This window comes from Oncorhynchus masou, chromosome 15 (genome assembly GCF_036934945.1).
Source record: "Oncorhynchus masou masou isolate Uvic2021 chromosome 15, UVic_Omas_1.1, whole genome shotgun sequence".
NCBI lineage: Eukaryota > Metazoa > Chordata > Actinopteri > Salmoniformes > Salmonidae > Oncorhynchus > Oncorhynchus masou.
The window spans coordinates 4,362,823-4,383,673 of NC_088226.1; the positions used below are offsets into that span (position 1 = coordinate 4,362,823).

Consider the following 20,851-nt stretch of genomic DNA (forward strand, 5'->3'; position numbering starts at 1 on the left):
CACACCCAGTTAAGTAAGCCGGAACTGACCTTTTTTCAATCGTAAAAGGCCTGACTGAATAATCTTTATTTATCCACCATCTTTGGTCTCGACTCTATGTGGAAAGGGGGTTACTGGACTGTCAAACACTGTCCCGATTTCTTACTGTTTGTTGGTAGTTACAGTCTTGTTCGGTAGCGCTCTCTACAACCACATTTGAGTCGAAGAAGTCTAGCCAGTTTGATTATTTTCCAGTCTTGTTTTGTAAGGGTGAAGTTGCTCTCTGCACTGCAGCCTAGTGCTGCTGATGGAATTCAAACACACAATGGCGACTCCCAGCCCCAACAACTCAACAACATCTACCAGCCACAACAGCAATAACGCAGGATCTACAGGCTCACATCACCATCAATCCCAGTCGCAACACATAACAACAATGAGCAGTATGCAAGGTAAGGATTGTAAAATACCAGCTTGTTAAAACTAGATATGTTTTGTGTGTGGTGTTAACGGGAGTAACCTAATGACTATGCTAACGAACTAGCTACCTATATTGGCTAGCTATCTACTTACTAACATAAGATGCCTCAGTTGTATTCACAAACTATTACTAGTTTGTTAGTTAGTTGGTGTCTACAGTTAACGTTAGCTAGCTACTGTCAAAATCAGTTGCCCTCACACCCAGAACATTGTATTCTTAGCAAATAACGGGTTCTGAAAATGTGTTAGAAATAAGTAACACCAAAAACAACGTTAGCTAGACACAGCTTACGTTAACTAGTGAATAGTTGGTAACTTACTTAACTCGCTTGCTGGGTAACATTAGCTAAGGTTGGCCAACAAGCGGCATTGCTAGCTAGCCTAAATAACGTTAGCTAGCTAGAATATAAGAAGGCCTGTCATGATTTATCTGGATCTGGTCATGTGTTGCTTACTGGCTTTCAATGTCAGGTTACCTCTAACTAGCTAACTACAATATGTTGCAGTTCTAAAAATAACAAGATCATGTTAGAATGAATTTCCACAAAACACATCCCATCTACTAATATGCTACTGTAGCAGTTACCATATAATTCCAGTCATTGCACTAACGCTAGTTAGCATTAGCTTGCGAAACTACCTCAACTACTGGATGCAGAGACAAAAATGTTATCCATGATTTGATCTGATTCTTGTGAAGTGGGTAAAGGGCTTTATTATTAATGTATTACTAAAATCCCAAAGTATCCTAGGCCAGGCAGTTATTGCTTGCTCAGTGAAACTGTTGCATGAGAATCTCTTAGATTTCAAATAACGTTAACTTACATCCACCAGAATAAATCTGTTAAATTTCCATCCAATGCATCATTAGCTAGCTATGTTTTTACAAACTATATATTTTTTAACTTACAGAATCCAACACGTGCTGGAGATGTCAGAGTGAAACAGGTAGCTAACGTTACTGTCAATATTACACATTTTATAAAGATAATATATTTACATTTTTTGTTGATGCTTTAACAATAACTGTCGTAGCTCGTTAGTTTTTTGGGGGTCTGGTTCTATACTTTTGCATGCCGTTCTCAATCTGATATTTAACAGGTAGTAAATGAAATAAATATGTCATGGTCCACTTCTGTCACTGTCAAAGTATTGAAACTACATTTCTGTGATATTTCTCTTCCCTTTCCTTAATGCTACTAACTTCCCATAACCCTCCTGACTTGATGCTGATCGATGGTGAGCTGTCCCAAGAATAGTTTCTTCAATTGTCATTGTCTCTCCCTGCCAGGATCATTTTGTGGATGCATTTCATTTTCTATCTCACACCACTCCATTTAAAAAAATCATTTGTAGGTTGTTATTTTTATAGGTCTACCCCAATTATTAGCTCCGCTGAATCTTCCTGAGCTAATCCTCAATCATACCAAAGTTATCTTGGTTGTTTCTGGCTATATATGTGTGCATGTAGATTAATCCCCCCCACCTCCCATGCAATACATTTTTCTGTTTTCTGTGTGGTGGAATGCTCAGCTTTAACGTTTACCAGTTCACTGACGTGGGGCCAAGTTATAAAAGTTCAGTAGTTCACTCAGAAGAAAATCATTTGAGTATGTCACGAGGCCATAGCCACATTTGTTTACAGGGACATTTCAATGTACAGTGTTACATTTTACAAGTGAACAAAAAAACAGAACAGAGCACGGTCTTCCAGATTTGAATAATACATATGTTTTTAACTCTTCAGTTATTGGTTGGTTTTTGGGAAAAGTGCATACAACATGAATACAATAGGGTCTGGGAAATGTACCTTCTATAGCATAGAGAAGACAAGTGCAAGAGATGTAAAGCTATGTTTTTAGTAGGCCTTCCTTGCACCAGTGCCTATTCAGCCAGTTGTCTCTGTGTTCAAATTGTATAATTTGGGGGGCTTACGCAAAGGAGCTTTTACTGCTTCAAACTAAGTACATTTATGATTATTAACTCTAACATGCAACATTGATAACAAGGCTGCTGCAATTTCAGCAATAACATCTGATAAGTACCCTAATTATTTAGTTAAGCATTGCATGTAGGTTAGGCCTAGATAAAATATTTCTGGTCAGGATTTCTTCAATTGGGCTAGTTGGTCATGTTTTAGTGTGTGTAGTAGTTGTTGACCACACTTGGTCTCAAATTGTGATTCATAGACCTTTCCAGTAATGAAGCCCCATTTAGCAAAATCAAGTTGATTTGAGATACTTCAAATAGCTGTCAGTCAAGGTGGTGCCGGGTGTTGGGAAACAGTGCTGCATCGTTCCCTGGTCTAAACTGAAGCTGAGAAGAACAGTGTTTGTTTTCACCACGTTTCCTAATAGAACTTGATTGTTTTTTGTTTATCGGTCAAATCGTAGCCTAAATACAGGTGAAATATGAAAAAGAAATGTTCTCTTCTCACCTCCTAGGGTTTCAGATAAACCTGTCTGGAGCTCCCCCAAGTAAGCCAAACCTCTTTTGCTACAGTACCAACAGTTCTCAACCCTTTGCTTCCGCCTGATGGTCTGGTATGGGGGAGTCTGTCCTCTTTTCTCAACTAATCCAAGTGAAGAGTTGTCGGGGTCTAGTAGGCTTGTGCCGGTTTTGATAGTTAAGGCTAGTAGTTGAGGCTAAACATTGATTATCCTAGAGTTAGAGTGCAGCTTATGTTGGTCTGTGATTTAAGACATTAGGTCTTAATATTTTACTGATGCAAAGCAAGTGAATGAAAGACTTGTCCAACTGTGAGTCTTATTGATTTAACTTCTCTGTAGTTTAAAAAAACAACAACAGTTGGTGTTAACCATCCTGCATGTTATTACCTTACTATTAGTTATCACCAAACAATTTAGTTTCATAATGTTTATTTACCAAGACGTTCCAATCCATATTCTGATCATCCATCATCGGCACAAGCCTAGGGCTAAGAGCTTCCATTAGCATTGGTGTATATAGAATCACACTTGGCTTTCAACTGGTCTTTACCACTGTTTGGTTCAGCCTTCTACACAAAATAGCACTGTGTTGAAAATGTATTTTATCTTGACAGACGTGTTGTCCTTTTGCTTGCATTTATTAATTAGGTGTGTTTTTAATAAACATTGTAATGGAAGCTCTACCTTTTCTTTTAGTTTTAGTACTTTTAGTACTTGCTACTAACAAGCAAAACTAGCTAGTAATGCTTGGGGTTTTGCCACATTGTTTTCCAAACCAGTTTGCAGCTGTTTTGTTTTTGAACACTTAAGTGATTTTTGGCATGAGCTGTACTTAAACACTTGCCTGTTGAGACATGGAGACACTAGTGTAATTTGCAATGGCTTGTGCCATTTTATTGGAATTTGAATACATACATTCTTGTGGTGTTTTGGGTGGAGAGAACAGAATGCATCCTTCATTTCAAGGTGAACTCAGAACAGTTCTACTTGGGAAGCTCCTTCTCCCCTGGCAAGATTTTCTAGTCTGTAGTGTAGGATATTTGACTCTTATGTATGGTTATGAGCCAAAAGTCACATTTTGTATTTTCAAAGATTTTCTGTCAGAACAATGCTTTTGTTGAGTTAGAATCTCATTACACAATGTTGTCATGTTTCACAGTCTCTGGGTAGTAGCCTAAATAAAAAATGTAAAAATCAAGGAAGAAATGGTCTGTTTTTAATTTAAATTCTCACCTATTCCCTCATTATTGTTTAAATTACCAAGCAAAACCTACTAAAACATGGTAGGTGAGTGTTGGATTATAGCTAAGCCTCCATCCTGAATAGCCATAGGATGTGATCTAGTACTAGGTTATGGTTTAGAGCAGGTGTCTACTGAGAAGTGTATGCCTCTGCATCAACTTCAGTGAACTGGTTAAAGTATATAACTACCATCTACAATGAGTCACTGGTACAACCAGGACATGTCTTGTAAAAATACCTCCAGGGGGTTTCTGTTCCTGGCGACTGAGGCTATAGCATACACATATTTGATTGAGAACCTGTTATTAGACCTACTCGTGATTCATTTTAATTTGGTCAAGACCTGTTTTGTTGACTATCCCATATAGTTCAGTATCAGCCAAAATCTAAAAATCAGCATCTATAGAAGAAATGTATGTTCTCACAGAGAAATATAAAGAGGGATGCCTTTTGTAAGAAGCAGGTCATTGCTCTTACATCCATTGTCCCTAGATGTGGATTGCATGACTTCAGTAAATTTACTTGAATACTCTTGTTAAATTTATCTCTCCATTGCTTTACTGGTCTCTCATTCTGTGGTATGGTAACAGTTTGTTTTCATGTTGTCTTTGAGTGTGGAAGTGTTGTTTTCTGGTTCTTGGCTCTACACCTGCCATAGATGTCTTGTGTGCAATCTGACATAAACTCTGCCTCCTCCCTATCAGGTAAACGCAAAGCACTGAAGTTAAATTTTGCCAATCCCCCGATTAAACCAACGACCAGATTCACTCTGAGTACAGCAGGACCGCCATTCCAGAACCCCCACATGTAAGTTGACCTCCGAACTTAGCAATGGATGTGGTTTTCTGAAGATGTACATGGAGCAGAATTTGCATTAGCCACAATGCAAACTCCTGCATAATGAATTGTTATATGACTCTGCACTCTAGTCTACAGTCTGCTGAGACTCTTCATCTCCAAAGCCACACATTGTCAATGTAACATTCACTACTGTATAGGTACCCAGGCAATCTGTCAAAATAAAGACAGGCGAAGTGAGGTTGGAATGATTAGCAGTTGTTGTATTTCTATCTCCACCTGCTCATGGAAAACAGAGAGTAACTGAATGTAGCCTCAAATACCTGTTTGGGCAACACCATTGTAGTGAATGTGAATAAGCCCTGTGTCTTTGCTGTGTAATTAGAAGATAACATGAGCCTGCTAAGTTACCCTGGACAAGCAAATTACTGATGCTGGATAATGCAAACTGAACAAACGGATGTCAAATAACCATCCTTTTTCAGGTGCCGTATCATATATAGAGTGGGGCAAAAAAGTATTTAGTCAGCCACCAATTGTGCAAGTTCTCCCACTTAAAAAGATGAGAGGCCTGTAATTTTCATCATAGGTACACTTCAACTATGACAGACAAAATGAGAAAAAAAAATCCAGAAAATCACATTGTAGGATGTTTAATTAATTTATTTGTAAATTATGGTGGAAATAAGTATTTGGTCACTAACAAACAAGCAAGATTTCTGGCTCTCACAGACCTGTAACTTCTTCTTTAAGAGGCTCCTCTGTACTCTACTCGTTACCTGTATTAATGACACCTGTTTGAACTTGTTATCAGTATAAAAGACACCTGTCCACAACCTCAAACAGTAATACTCCAAACTCCACTATGGCCAAGATCAAATAGCTGTCAAAGGACACCAGAAACAAAATTGTAGACCTGCACCAGGCTGGGAAGACTGAATCTGCAATAGGTAAGCAGCTTGGTTTGAAGAAATCAACTGTGGGAGCAATTATTAGGAAATGGAAGACATACAAGACCACTGATAATCTCCCTCGATCTAGGGCTCCACGCAAGATCTCACCCCATGGGGTCAAAATGATCACAAGAACGGTGAGCAAAAATCCCAGAACCACACGGGGGGACCTAGTGAATGACCTGCAGAGAGCTGGGACCAAAGTAACAAAGCCTACCATCAGTAACACACTACGCCGCCATGGACTCAACCTGCAGTACCAGATCTGACGTTTGCTAGAGAGCATTTGGATGATCCAGAAGAAGATTGGAGAATGTCATATGGTCAGATGAAATCAAAATATAACTTTTTGGTAAAAACTCAACTCGTTGTGTTTGGAGGACAAAGCATGCTGAGTTGCTTCCAAAGAACACCATACCTACTGTGAAGCATGGGGGTGGAAACATCATGCTTTGGGGCTGTTTTTCTGCAAAGGGACCAGGACAACTGATCCGTGTAAAGGAAAGAATGAATGGGGCCATGTATCGTGAGATTTTGAGTGAAAACCTCCTTCCATCAGCAAAGACATTTATTTACCTTTATTTAACTAGGCAAATCAGTTAAGAACAAATTCTTATTTTCAATGACGGCCTAGGAACTGTGGGTTAACTGCCTGTTCAGGGGCAGAACCACAGATTTGTACCTTGTCAGCTCGGGGGTTTGAACTTGCAACTTTCCAGTTACTAGTCCAACGCTCTAACCACTGCTGCCCCAGTTTATGATTGAGGTGAAATGAACTCAACTAACAAAGATTGTTTCTTATCTGCTCCCACCTATTTCTGTGGCCAGAGAGAGGCTGCGTACGCATAGTATCGAGTCGTCAGGGAAGTTGAAGACCGCCGGAGGCGATTGTGACTTCACGGCTGAGGACCTCAAGGACCTGGGGGAGATTGGGCGGGGCGCTTACGGCTCTGTCAACAAGATGGTGCACAAGCCCAGCAACCAGATAATGGCTGTCAAGGTGACTGCCCCTTACTGACCTCTTATTTGCTAAACTACAGGAAGTGTTCAGGGCAAGATTTATGCCTGCTCATCAGTCTTAGGCTATATTGTGAAATGAACACTCGATAATCATCATAATCACCAAAGTGTAACTGACTCCCATTGCAGGATATGGTAACATGTTGCTCATGGTAAGTGGAGGAAGGCTCGTAATAATGGCTGGAACAGAGCGAATGGAAAGCATGTGTTTGATGTTGATACCTTTCCACTAATTCCACTCCAGCCATTTACCACGTGCCCGTCCTCATCAATTACGCTGCCACCAACCTCCTGTGACTTCCAACCATGGTCACAATTGAAAGCAACATGCATCTGATTACAATGTGTGTCTCCCACAGAGGATTAGGTCAACGGTTGATGAGAAGGAACAGAAGCAGCTGCTAATGGACCTGGATGTTGTCATGAGGAGTAGTGACTGTCTCTACATAGTTCAGTTTTACGGGGCTCTTTTCAGAGAGGTGACCATGCAAGTTTTTAACTTCTGTGTTTTGTTGATTGATTTCTCTACATAGGAAATGCATTGGATGTCAATCAATCGTTCTGTGTAGTTAGCAATAAGCAGTGTATCTTCACGAGGTAATGTTATGTCTTATGATTCTTTTCTTTGTCAGGGGGACTGTTGGATATGTATGGAACTTATGTCTACCTCCTTCGACAAATTCTACAAATATGTATATTGTGCTTTAGATGATGTGATTCCAGAGGAAATATTAGGCAAAATTACATTAGCTGTAAGTTTTCATGCATTTTCTCCTTACATAATTTACACAAATTAATTTGACAGGAAGGGTTCATATTTCTCTATATTAATTTAGTTGCTATGTGTTTTCATTACAGACTGTGAAAGCACTTAACCACTTAAAAGAATACTTGAAAATAATTCACAGAGGTAAGACCACTCCAAAATGGAGACCTTGTTCTTTATTTCCTCATTTGGGATGTGTATTGCCGTTATTACCTCACAATGCTCTATTTACTGTACCACAACAGAAGTGGCACTTTCTTTACCCAGAACTCTTAGCCAAGCTTTGTCATCTCTTCTATATGTTTCTCCTCTCAGACATCAAGCCATCCAACATCCTCCTAGACAGGAATGGCAACATTAAGCTTTGTGATTTTGGCATCAGTGGGCAGCTGGTGGACTCCATTGCCAAAACCAGAGATGCAGGGTGCAGACCATACATGGCAGTAAGTGATGTATGGGGATTTTGGTGCAATGTTTCATTAATGGCTGAAAGACAAGGCAAGTGGAAGATGTACAACTAAGGCTCTTTCTAAGAATACATTTCACTTTCACATGATCCAGTACATAATAAGAATTCAACTGTTTTGGTACTTAGTGACTTGGTGGTGATCGTAGTTGTAAGGAGACTGTGGTGTTGTTGTTATTGAGGGGAGGCAGGTAGTTAAGATTGTTGGGCCAGTAACCGAAAGGGCGCTGGTTCAAATCTCTGAGCCGGCAAGGTGGAAAAATCTGGCGTTCTCCCACTTGAGCAAGGCAGTTAACCCCTAACAACAACTGCTCCCCGGGCGCTGATGAAGTGGATGCCAATTTAAGGTAGCCCCCTACACTTCTCTGATTCCCCTTTCCTTATTGTTGGTGGCAGCGTTGGTAATTATATTATGGTTGCTACTGATATCTGATCTTGCAGATGCTTGTTGTCTTGTTCCTATTTTGGACTAACTGCAGAGGAATCTCATGCCGTGTATGTGACATGGTTGTAGTCTTCCAAACTGCTGGCAGTGCAGTTGAATGAGCTCATCGTGTCATCACAGGGTTAATTTTCTGGCGGTGGTATTGCTGATGGAAGAAGGGAGCCGCGGCCCCTCCAGTTTCCATTCTAAATTTGGCATCTCCCTATCAGGACGTAGGGCACACCTCTGCCATATCTCTGCTACGCATCTATCAGAAGGCCGAGGAAGGGCTGGGTTACTTCATTCACGTCTGTCAGAATAAAGCTGTTTGGGTTGGTGCTCCCACAGATGTGAGCTCACAGTGCAGGAATCCAACCCACATGGCTCCAGTTTCCTTTTTCAAATATAAAAATTGCAGACCTTCCAGGTGCTTCTTGACCACACCATTGCTAATTGCTTTAGCACCATTTGTCTCTTGTTTGGTCTAGATATTAGAGAGGGATTGATTTCACTTCAATGGAATATTATGTACTACACTACAATTAAGTAGGTTAGATTTGGTTCATGGTATTTGGTTCAGGTGACAGTCTAGCTCTGTTCCCCTCTGGTTGTTATGATTTAGTTCATTTAGCTGGCAAGTGGCCACATGTCTGAAATGTTTGTTGGAATATGCTCACTAATTATTTTGCACACTGTAGTGTCAGGTTAATTTTGCTACTACCATTATGTACCAAAGCATTCTTTAATCCACAGTTCAGTCATTTTAATTAGGAAATACTTTTTGTATTTGAAAGCAATTACACATCTAAATTAAATGTGCATTGATGTGGACCATTCTTGATACACACAGGAAACTGTTGAGTGTGGAAAAATCCAGCAGTGTTGCAATTCTTGACAAACCGGTGCACCTGCCAACTACTACCATACCCTGTTCAAAGGCACTTAAATATTTTGTCTTGCCCATTCACCCTCTGAATCGCACACATACACCAACCATGTCTCACTTGTCTCAAGGCTAAAACGTCCTTTAACCTGTCTCCTCCCCTTCATCTACACTGATTTGAAGTGGATTTAACAAGTGACATGAATAAGGGATCATAGCTTTCACCTGTTCAGTATGTCAAGGAAAAAGCAGGTGTTCTTAATGTTTTATACACAGTGTAGTAGGTCCGAGTAGTTGTGTTTTGAGTTAATAACATGTCTGAGTAGATGTGAGCTGTGTCCTAGGTGAGAGCTGGGCAGCCAGATCTTTTTTAGTCTTGGCAGAGGTGAGCTGATGCTGTAGCCACTATGCCATAAAACACAGCAGTGCTGCAGTCAGGGAATTCTGTCCCACTGCTGTGAATGGGTGACATCATCATCTATTTCTGGTGCATGAATGAATGAGCCAGAGGAGAGGAGGTGCTCCTCCACTCAGCAGCATGGCTGGTAGAAGTCTGCTTCTGATGACCTGGGCACTGTTTGGAACCACTGCATTTTTTTATATGTGTGGAGGTGAGGTCATACGTGAAGTAACTGGCTGAAGTGTTTATTATGAAAGGCATGTAGAACCAGGCAATGAGGACATGGACAGGGTTTTCCGTAGGGCTGTCCCAGACTAAAAATTAATCTCCGTCGACTAAGAGTAGTCTTTTCTTTCGACCATTCTATTGGTCTAAAATGTTTACATTTATATTTTTCATATTCACACCTTATGTGTTTTAAAATGAATTGTGTATTGAGCTTGTCTGGTACTTTAAGCACAGTTTGATTTAAATAATTAACACACACACGACTCAAGGGAGCCAGTTATCAAGATCGTCTGCCCCCCGCTGGCTTTCCTGGATTCTGTATTATGCTCCTGAAGTTGCCGGTAATAGGCTACACCAGGGGCCGACAACCTTTTTCCATTTGGAGTGCCAATTTATTTGACCATTTCTACCGATCTGCGTGCCAGTTATGATTTTCATATGCTCATTTTTGTGGAACAGTTTCATTTAATTTATAATGGTTTTTGTATCTCAATCTCTTTGTCATGTGGTTAAATGAAAACAATACAACAAATATAAAATAACTTCTATTGCCAACGATGTAAGACTAGCCTACATAAAACCAACAAATAAAAACATTGCAGCCTGCAGGTAAACAATATCCTGATTTAAAAATAAATATCCTATAAATCACATTGGTTACGCGTGGCCTGTGCAACAAACTTGAAACGTATCAACAGTCTGACCCTAAGCTCGTGCTAGCCAACTTGCAACATTGCATCAAATATTCTGGACCCTCAGTTTCCCACGACAGGGACATACACAGCTGTAGGCTAATTGTGCAAGGGAAAATAAGTAATCTGCTATTTTATGACGTTTCCACTGGATCAGAGCATTACATTGTTTCCTTTCATGCCAAGTGGTTATCGGAAGGGAGAGCGCTGGATTTCTGTTCTAATACGTTGAGTACCTATTGTAATTTTCAATGGATTCTAAAAACAGACTCTCTTTACTTGCAGTTTAAGATTAAGAAAAAATTACTTTGAGAAGCTCCACAGCTCATTAGTGATGGTGGATTAAGACAATCCGAAATACTATCAGAAATCTGAAATGGGCACATTTATAGGCCTACATTTGCCCGCAGTCCAGGTAACCTAGGCCTACTTCTATATGCGTAATCGGGTGTGCTCCAAACAACAAAAAAACTATGAATAAATTGACAACTCTTAAATGGCATGAAATAAACCAAAACTTGTTTCTCACACGTGTAGCATAGGTGGTGAGCTCTGCAAATGTGTCCACTCTGACAATGGGAACGGTAAACGACTAATAATATATTGAGCGCATTAACAGAAATTACCGTAACCCAACAAACATTGTAGATTAGACATTATGGGAATTAATGGTAAATGTAGGCTACTACTGGTGATTTATATGTAATGGGGAATTGATATACACTAATAATTAGGGTAAACACAATGAAGTTAAGAAACAATGAACGCGCAAGAGCGCATTCTCGAGAGACGTGCCTTGTGCATCTTAGTAAAGATTATGGATATACTGATAAAGCACAAAAAAAAAAGATTTCCGCCGAATTGGGCCTCTCTGATCTTAGCCACACTCCCCTTTTTCATAGGAACGTGGCATCCTAGAGTCCTCCTCAATGGATTAGTCCACTCAGAGTAGCGCAAGTCAGACAGGTGTGCCCGACTTAAAAACATCTCAGTTGACCAACAGCCTATCGACTAAATGGGGTCAGCCTTTGGGTGTATGTTGTATTCTGTTGAATAGACACAATTGAGTGCCTATGATAATTAATGCACTCAATAATACAGTCCTCGCCATATGTATTTGGACAGTGAATTTATTCAAGGAGATGATTGTGGTCTACAGGAAAAAGAGGACTGAGCACACCCCCATTCTCATTGACGGGGCTGCATTGTAGCAGGTTGAGAGCTTCAAGTTCCTTGGTGTCCACATCACCAACAAACTAACATGGTCCAAGCACACCAAGACAGTCGTGAAGAGGGCACGACCAAACCTATTCCCCCACAGGAGACTGAAAACATTTGGTATGGGTCCTCAGATCCTCAAAAGGTTCTACAGCTACACCATTGAGAGTATGGTTGCGTCACTGCCTGGTATGGCAACTGCTCTGCCTCCGATCGCAAGGCACTACAGAGGGTAGTGCAAACGGCCCAGTACATCACTGGGGCCAAGCTCCCTGTTATCCAGGACCTCTATACCAGGCAGTGTCAGAGGAAAGCCCTAAAAATTGTCAGATTCCAGCCACTCTCGTCATAGAACAGTCTATCTGCTACCGCACGGCAAGCAGTACTGGAGCGCCAAGTCTAGGTCCAAGAGGCTTCTAAACAGCTTCTACCCCCAAGCCATAAGACAAAGAACACCTAATCACATGGCTACCTAGACTATTTGCATTGCCCCTATCCCCCTCTTACACCGTGGCTACTCTCTGTTGTTATCATCCATGCATAGTCACTTTAATAACTCTACCTACATACAGTGCCTTGTGAAAGTATTGGGCCCCCTTGAACTTTGCGACCTTTTGCCACATTTCAGGCTTATAAATATAAGATATAATATAGATATAAAACTGTATTTCTTTGAAGAATCAACAACAAGTGGGACACAATCATGAAGTGGAACAACATTTATTGGATATTTCAAACTTTTTTAACAAATCAAAAACTGAAAAATTGGGCGTGCAAAATTATTCAGCCCCAGGAGCACTGTGCAAGCGATAATATTGAAATGGAAGGAGTATCAGACCACTGCAAATCTACCAAGACCTGGCCGTCCCTCTAAACTTTCAGCTCATACAAGGAGAAGACTGATCAGAGATGCAGCCAAGAGCCATGATCACTCTGGATGAACTGCAGAGATCTACAGCTGAGGTGGGAGACTCTGTCCATAGGACAACAATCAGTCGTATATTGCACAAATCTGGCCTTTATGGAAGAGTGGCAAGAAGAAAGGCATTTCTTAAAGATATCCATAAAAAGTGTCATTTAAAGTTTGCCACAAGCCACCTGGGAGACACACCAAACATGTGGAAGAAGGTGCTCTGGTCAAAATTGAACTTTTTGGCAACAATGCAAAACGTTATGTTTGGCGTAAAAGCAACACAGCTCATCACCCTGAACACACCACCCCCACTGTCAAACATGGTGGTGGCAGCATCATGGTTTGGGCCTGCTTTTCTTCAGCAGGGACAGGGAAGATGGTTAAAATTGAGGGGAAGATGGATGGGGCCAAATACAGGACCATTCTGGAAGAAAACCTGATGGAGTCTGCAAAAGACCTGAGACTGGGACGGAGATTTGTCTTCCAACAAGACAATGATCCAAAACATAAAGCAAAATCTACAATGGAATGGTTCAAAAATAAACATATCCAGGTGTTAGAATGGCCAAGTCAAAGTCCAGACCTGAATCCAATTGAGAATCTGTGGAAAGAACTGAAAACTGCTGTTCACAAATGCTCTCCATCCAACCTCACTGAGCTCGAGCTGTTTTGCAAGGAGGAATGGGAAAAGATTTCAGTCTCTCGATGTGCAAAACTGATAGACATACCCCAAGCAACTTACAGCTGTAATCGCAGCAAAAGGTGGCGCTACAAAGTATTAACTTAAGGGGGCTGAATAATTTTGCACGCCCAATTTTTCAGTTTTTGATTTGTTAGTTTGAAATATCCAATAAATGTCGTTCCACTTCATGATTGTGTCCCACTTGTTGTTGATTCTTCACAAAAAAATACAGTTTTATCTTTGTTTGAAGCCTGAAATGTGGCAAAAGGTCGCAAAGTTCAAGGGGGCCGAATACTTTCGCAAGGCACTGTACTATTACCTCAACTAACTGTATATAGTCTCACTTGCTATTTTACTGCTGCTCTTTAATTACTTGCTACTTTTATCTCTTATCTGTATTTTTTTTCTTCAGCTGCATTGTTGGTTAGGGACTTGTAAGTAAGCATTTCACTGTAAGGTGTATATACCTGTTGTATTCGGCTCATGTGACTAAAATATGATAGTGATATTTAGGTTTGATACCGGAGCTCCAAGGCATGCTTCGACAGCTGCTTAGCGATAACGTTGAAGCAGTGTGCCGATGCAGGTATCTTTTATCAGAAGTATGTCATCAGTTATATCCGACGCTTTGTTTGATCACGTGCTTTTTCAAACAGTGTGTTGCAAAATGCTAGATCCCACTGATTTCGTGGTTCTGGTGCTTTCTTCAAATCCAAGCTGCTTTCAAACACCGACTTCTACTGGACACTGTACTTACAAATGTAGTTCGGATTTTGCATATGTAGTTTCACCTGACAAGTAGTTTAGCAGATAGACGAGGGAACTATGGAACATACAGTATTTATTATGGATCCCCATTAGCTGCTGCCAAAGAAGCAGCAATTCTTCCTGGGGTCCAGCAAAATGTAAGGCAGTTTATACAATTTTTAAAAACATTACAATACATTCACAGATTTCACAACGCACTGTGAGCCCTCAGGCCCCTACTCCTCCACTACCACATCTACAGTACTAAATCAATGTGTATGTTATCGTGTTTGTGTGTGTATGCATGTATGTGCCAATGTTTGTTGCTTCACAGTCCCCGCTGTTCCATAAGGTGTTTTTTAATCTGTTTTTTAAATCTTTTACTGCTTGCGTCAGTTACTTTATGTGGAATAGAGTTCCATGTAGTCATGGCTCTATGTAGTACTGTGTGCCTCCCATAGTCTGTTCTGGACTTGAGGACTGTGAAGAGACCTCTTGTGGCATGTCTTGTGGGGTATGCACTATGCATGGGTGTCCGAGTTTCGTTTAGACAGACCGCTCGGTGCATTCAACATACCTCAATATATCTCATAAATAAAAGTAGTGATGAAGTCAATCTCTCCTCCACTTTCAGCCAGGAGAGATTGACATGGATATTATTAATATTAGCTCTCTGTGTACATCCAAGGGCCAGCCGTGCTGCCCTGTTCTGAGCCAATTGCAATTTTCCGAACTCCTTTTTTTGTGGCACCTGACCACACGACTGAACAATAGTCAAGGTACGACAAAACTAGGGCCTGTAGGTCCTGCCTTGTTGATAGTGTTGTTAAGAAGGCAGAGCATCGCTTTATTATAGACACACTTCTCCCCATCGTAGCTACTACTGCATCAATTTGTTTTGACCATGACAGTTTACAATCTAGGGTTACTCCAAGCAGTTTCGTCATCTCAACTTGCTCAATTTCCATATTATTTATTACAAGATTTAGTTTAGGTTTAGGGTTTAGTGAGTGTTTTGTTCCAAATACAATGCGTTTAGTTTTAGAAATATTTAGGGCTAACTTATTCCTTGCCATCCACTCTGAAACTAACTGCAGCTCTTTGTTGAGTGTTGCAGTCATTTCAGTCGCTGTAGTAGCTGACGTGTTGAGTCATCCGCATACATAGACACTCTGGCTTTACTCAAAGTCAGTGGCATGTCATTAGTAAATATTTTAAAAAGCAAGGGGCCGAAAAAGCTACCTGGGGGAATTCCTGATTCTAACTGGATTATATTTGAGAGGCTTCCATTAAAGAACACCCTCTGTGTTCTGTTAGACAAGTAACTCTTTATCCACATTATAGCAGTGGGTGTAAAGCATAACACATACGTTTTTTCCAGCAGCAGACTATGATCGATAATGACAAAAGCTGCACTGAAGTCTAACAAGACAGCCCCCACAATCATTGTATCATCAATTTCTCTCATCCAATCATCAGTAATTTGTGTAAGTACTGTGCTTGTTGAGTTTCCTTCCCAAAAAGCATGCTGAAATTCTGTTGTCAATTTTTGTCTTTCATAATTTGGTCCGATATACTTGGATGTGGAGTTTCAGCATTTGTTGCTGGCATGTCATCCCTAAGTTTAATGACTTTTTCCCATTGGCAAGATAAGCAAAGTAGTTTGCAATATCATTGGGCTTTGTGATGAATGAGCTCCATTCAATGAATGAAGCATAGTTGGCTTTTTTCCCCAAAATGTAATTTAAGGTGCCCCAAAGCTTTTTTTAATATAATTCTTTATATAATTTATTTCATAGTGTAGTTTCTTTTTATCTAGTTTAGTCACATGATTTCTTAATTTGCAGTATGTTTGCCAGTCAGTTGGGCTGCCAGACTTAATTGCCATACCTTTTGCCTCATCCCTCTCAACCATACAATTGTTCAATTCCTCATCAATCCAAGGGGATTTAAGTAGTAATTTTCTTAATGGGTGCGTGCTTATTTGTAACTGGAATAAGTTGTTTCATAAATGTGTCAAGTGCAGCGTCTGGTTGTTCCTCATGACACACCACAGACCAGCAAATATTCTTTACATCAACATATGAATCGCTACAAAACGTCTTCTATGAACACTTATACATTATATTAGGCCCAGCCTTTGGGACTGTGGTTTTCCTAGATATGGCTATAATATTGTGATCACTACATCCTATGGATTTGGATACTGCTTTAAAGAAAATGTCTGCAGCATTAGTGACGTAAGGGTATAAGGTCGAATAACATTGAAGAGACACTATTTAGAAAATTATTTTGTGAAACCACACTTTCTGCACTGTTCAAATTTGTTTTATTTAGTATAGTAAACGTTTGTCTTAAGCATCCTAAATGCCATAGATTCCGTTTTTGAGAAATAGCTAACTTGAAGGGCAAAAAAAGAAGCCTGAAGTCTGAACCTGGTATTCCAACTGATCATAGGCTACTAAATACGATGTACCGTTGCGCCACTGAATTTTTATGAAAACAGTGGAGAAAACAATATTCTCTGATAATCACACGCAGATGCCACTAATGTGCATTGTGAACAGATGATGACGCTCTGTTTAATGAACCATTTTTCGGTGAAGGCACCAACGCCTTTCCCATCACTACTATTCACCATTCGCTTACAATTGAACAAGACCTGGCCTAAAAGTTCCCCCCAAAATACTGCAAAAGCGTTTATAGAGTTACAAGCTTGATACAGTTGTGTGAAATTATATGGAACCAAAAACGAACCTTCAGATTACTGTGATTTTGTCCAAATACTTGTTATTTCTTAAAATGGGGGAACTAGATGCATAAAGTGCTTTTATTTCAAAAGGATAAAACCGATAACCGCAAATATATGGTGTTATTTTATACCTTTGCTTCAGTCATCATTTGATTGATTATCCAAAATACAGGAGTATAGAGCCAAAATAAGATGAGCTTCACTGTCCAAGTGCATATGGTGAGGACTGTATACACACTTGTCTCACAAGTCTGTTTAGATTCCCCCCCCCCCCCCCAAGTTCTCTAATTTTGAACATTTATTTGAATGTTTGTTCTTCATTTTAGTTTCTCTTTTAAAGGCCCATCTATGATATCACCATGATGAATTGTAACATGTTTTCCTTGTCTCGTCCACAGCCTGAGAGAATAGACCCAAGTGCTTCCAGACAAGGCTATGACGTCCGGTCAGACGTATGGAGTTTGGGGATAACACTGGTGGGTCCTCAACCCTCTTGTCCACGTTGTCTTTAACATTCAACGAGCTATTTGAAGATACACTGAATGTTAAATCCACAAGACAAGATAGTATATTGTAACTGTAGACTCACCATGTTGTCTTTGTGGGGTTTGTTTTCCAGTACGAGCTGGCGACTGGGCGGTTTCCCTACCCAAAGTGGAACAGTGTGTTTGACCAGTTGACACAGGTGGTGAAGGGAGAACCTCCACAGCTTACCAACTCAGAAGACAGGCAGTTCTCCCCCAAATTCATCAACTTTGTCAATCTGTGGTAAAGGACAGACACAACTTCTGCTGGCACTGCTTCAATGTTATTCTCACGATGATATAGTATAAGTTCAAGTACATTTAATCACTGCAGAGCAATATTGTCAATGTAAACTACTGCATACTTTCGCAGTATTCACCCACAAATAATAAAATATGTGAAATTCATAAGGTAATCTTTTGCATGAGACATCCTCTGGATTTGATTTCCCCTGGTGGACAAAACATGTAATGTCTTTTAAGTCTCGAAGAGAACCATGATGTGGTTTATTGCAGAGCAGAATTTTAATTATTTATTCCCTTTATTTATTCCCTTTAGCCTTACAAAGGATGAGTCAAAAAGGCCAAAGTACAAAGAGCTTCTGGTAAGTATGTACGTCCCGTGTGGCTCAGTTGGTAGAGCATGGCACCCACAGTACCGGAGGTGGTGTATGCATACGAGCGTCTGCTAAATGACTAAATATTAATGTAATTGTATTACATGCAGAGATACTTATCGCCCGTACATATTATTACATGTTTCTGGTTCTCTTCAATACAGAAACATGCTTTTATTCTGATGTATGAGGAGCGCTCCGTGGATGTTGCCAGTTACGTCTGCAGAATCCTGGATCAGATGCCTACTTCTCCCAGCTCCCCCATGTACGTCGACTGACTGTAGAACAAGTAGAAACGGAAGCCTGGAACAGAAACAACAAAACAATGACCTAAAGAGTTGCTTCATCCCATACTGCAGTGTTAAACTAAGACAGGAAATGTACAAATTAAAACGCCACGTGTACTAAGACTGGTGATCAGTCACGTCTGTATGATATCAACGTTCTCACACTTTTCTCTATCCTACACACACACACTTACATGTAAGTACAACTAGTAACTGAATGAATATACCATGGTCTTGGTTCACCTCGATGTGAGACCTCATCTCTAATGTGGATACAGTACAGTGATTTAAAATCTGGAAATGTATTTATAGTGTATAATCACTTGTGGAATATATGATTTGGAGATACTGGAATCATGCTCTTTGAAGCTTCCCATCTCTTCCATGTATGTGACTTTAAGAATTGTGGTTGGTATCTTAAATGAAAAATTGCTTCTTATGGTGTAAAGCAATTTAAAACGTAACAGCATTGATGGACAGGATCATGTGGCCTCCATCCAATGTTGTGAGGGTGCTGCCGTCACTGTGCAATGGACTTTGTGCTGATATATAAATAAAGAGAAATAATTGTGCTTTGAGACATTTAGTTACTCTGCATCTATTTGAGCTCAGGTTAATCCATTGATGTAAGAAGGCAAGCAACCACACAAACAAACTCACTGGCTCTCTCAGCCATGGCATATGCAACACTCACTGGCTCTCTCAGCCATGGCATATGCAACACTCACTGCAACACTCACTGGCTCTCTCAGCCATGGCATATGCAACACTCACTGGCTCTCTCAGCCATGGCATATGCAACACTCACTGGCTCTCTCAGCCATGGCATATGCAACACTCACTGGCTCTCTCAGCCATGGCATATGCAACACTCTCTCTTTAAAAGCTAAGCTGTATGTATGTATGGTGCTGTTGATCTGTAATTACGCATGCCATCTTGTATCCCTGTATATAGCTACACATTTATCTGTAATGAAATTGCCTACTGTTATGGATGTTGCAACCATTCTAATGGACCCGACCGGCCCCTAATTATTTCAGCTGATATGCCAGTACTTGTTTCTCAAATGCATGGCACCTGAACTGTTTTCAGACTGTGATTGATTGACTCCTATAATATTCACAATGTACACAGAATCTAGAGGTTTAGTACACACAGTTCACATCTTTTTAGATTACCAGATATTTATTTTACTGCTGGTAAAATACTGGTACAGTAGTAAACTATTAAATTGGCTGGATATCATTGCATACAACATGCATTTAAATGTTTGCAGTTTTACTGTAGGACATTCACAATATAATATCTTGCTGGGCAGAATGTGTAAAATATTTAATGACCTGAGAATATTAAAATGAGCTTATGAAATAAGGATGTATCAATTGATTTGATCTTTCATCTGACTGAAAATATGAGTGTACATTTTGAGCTTGGTGTCACAGAAAAATGTAAGAACTATCCAACAAAACCTGTACATGGATTTGCCTTGCTGGTGTTCATACAGAGTAACTCTGGCAAGTGGCAATGGAGCATTTGAAACACATGAAGTAAGACCTTATTTACTAGTTTTCGCTTTTGTAATTCATTATTTAGTTCATTCCTTTTGGTCAGGATAATTGCTGCACAATAAAGGAAAGTCTGAAAGCACAATATGAAGAAAATGTCATAAAAAATATTGATATTCAAAGAAATAGCCATGACAATATCTCATTAATAACTTATTTCAGGGATCAACGGGTACAAGCTAGCAGGATAGATGGTCAAATATGACAAATGGCCCACAATGGTGTCCCTCTCTTTTAGCAAGCCAGTGTGAAGAGTCTGTAGCCCTATAAATACAATGCCAAATTCATGATATTAATAAACATTTACATTTGGATATTGTATTTGAAATTCATAACATATATTAATATAAATATATGACTATCCAAATCTAAATGTTTATTTTTAACATCATGAATTTGCCATACAAATTATCAGTCTACCTGACCTGCTACATATGATGCTATTGATAAGCTCTGTTATATTACTGAAGGGAACGTTTTCAGATATGATTCCGGTTTATTGATTGGTTGTTTTATTACTATATTGCAAATCAATGAAAAAGAACAGTGAGACCTCCCACATTTATTAATACTCAGCTGGCCCCTCCCTGGATGTTGTGTTACATTTTCTACAACAAAGCTTTCTTAGTGTCCAACAAACGTTCTCTACCCTTAACCTTGTTCTGAACACCTCCAAAACAAAGGTCATGTGGTTTGGTAAGAAGAATGTCCCTCTCCCCACAGGTGTGATTACTACCTCAAGAGTTTAGAGCTTGTACTTGGGA

At 39.9% G+C, this 20,851-nt stretch overlaps 1 protein-coding gene across 3 annotated transcripts; it reads left to right on the forward strand.

Moving 5' to 3' along the window:
• The first annotated feature begins 61 nt into the window (after positions 1 to 61).
• On the forward strand, positions 62 to 19,075 carry LOC135555381 (dual specificity mitogen-activated protein kinase kinase 4-like). Of its 3 annotated transcripts, XM_064987753.1 has the most exons (13): positions 62 to 431; positions 1,372 to 1,407; positions 2,904 to 2,936; positions 4,856 to 4,958; positions 6,731 to 6,902; positions 7,282 to 7,401; positions 7,555 to 7,674; positions 7,781 to 7,832; positions 8,004 to 8,131; positions 17,492 to 17,569; positions 17,713 to 17,861; positions 18,177 to 18,222; positions 18,399 to 19,075. In XM_064987753.1, exons 1-13 carry the CDS (start codon positions 287 to 289, stop codon positions 18,510 to 18,512), a joined length of 1,296 nt encoding a protein of 431 aa, XP_064843825.1. In that variant the 5' UTR covers positions 62 to 286; the 3' UTR covers positions 18,513 to 19,075. The 3 variants fall into 3 exon arrangements, with proteins under 3 accessions (XP_064843825.1, XP_064843826.1, XP_064843827.1); XM_064987754.1 differs by lacking the exon at positions 2,904 to 2,936; XM_064987755.1 differs by lacking the exons at positions 1,372 to 1,407; positions 2,904 to 2,936.
• Positions 19,076 to 20,851: the final 1,776 nt, after the last annotated feature.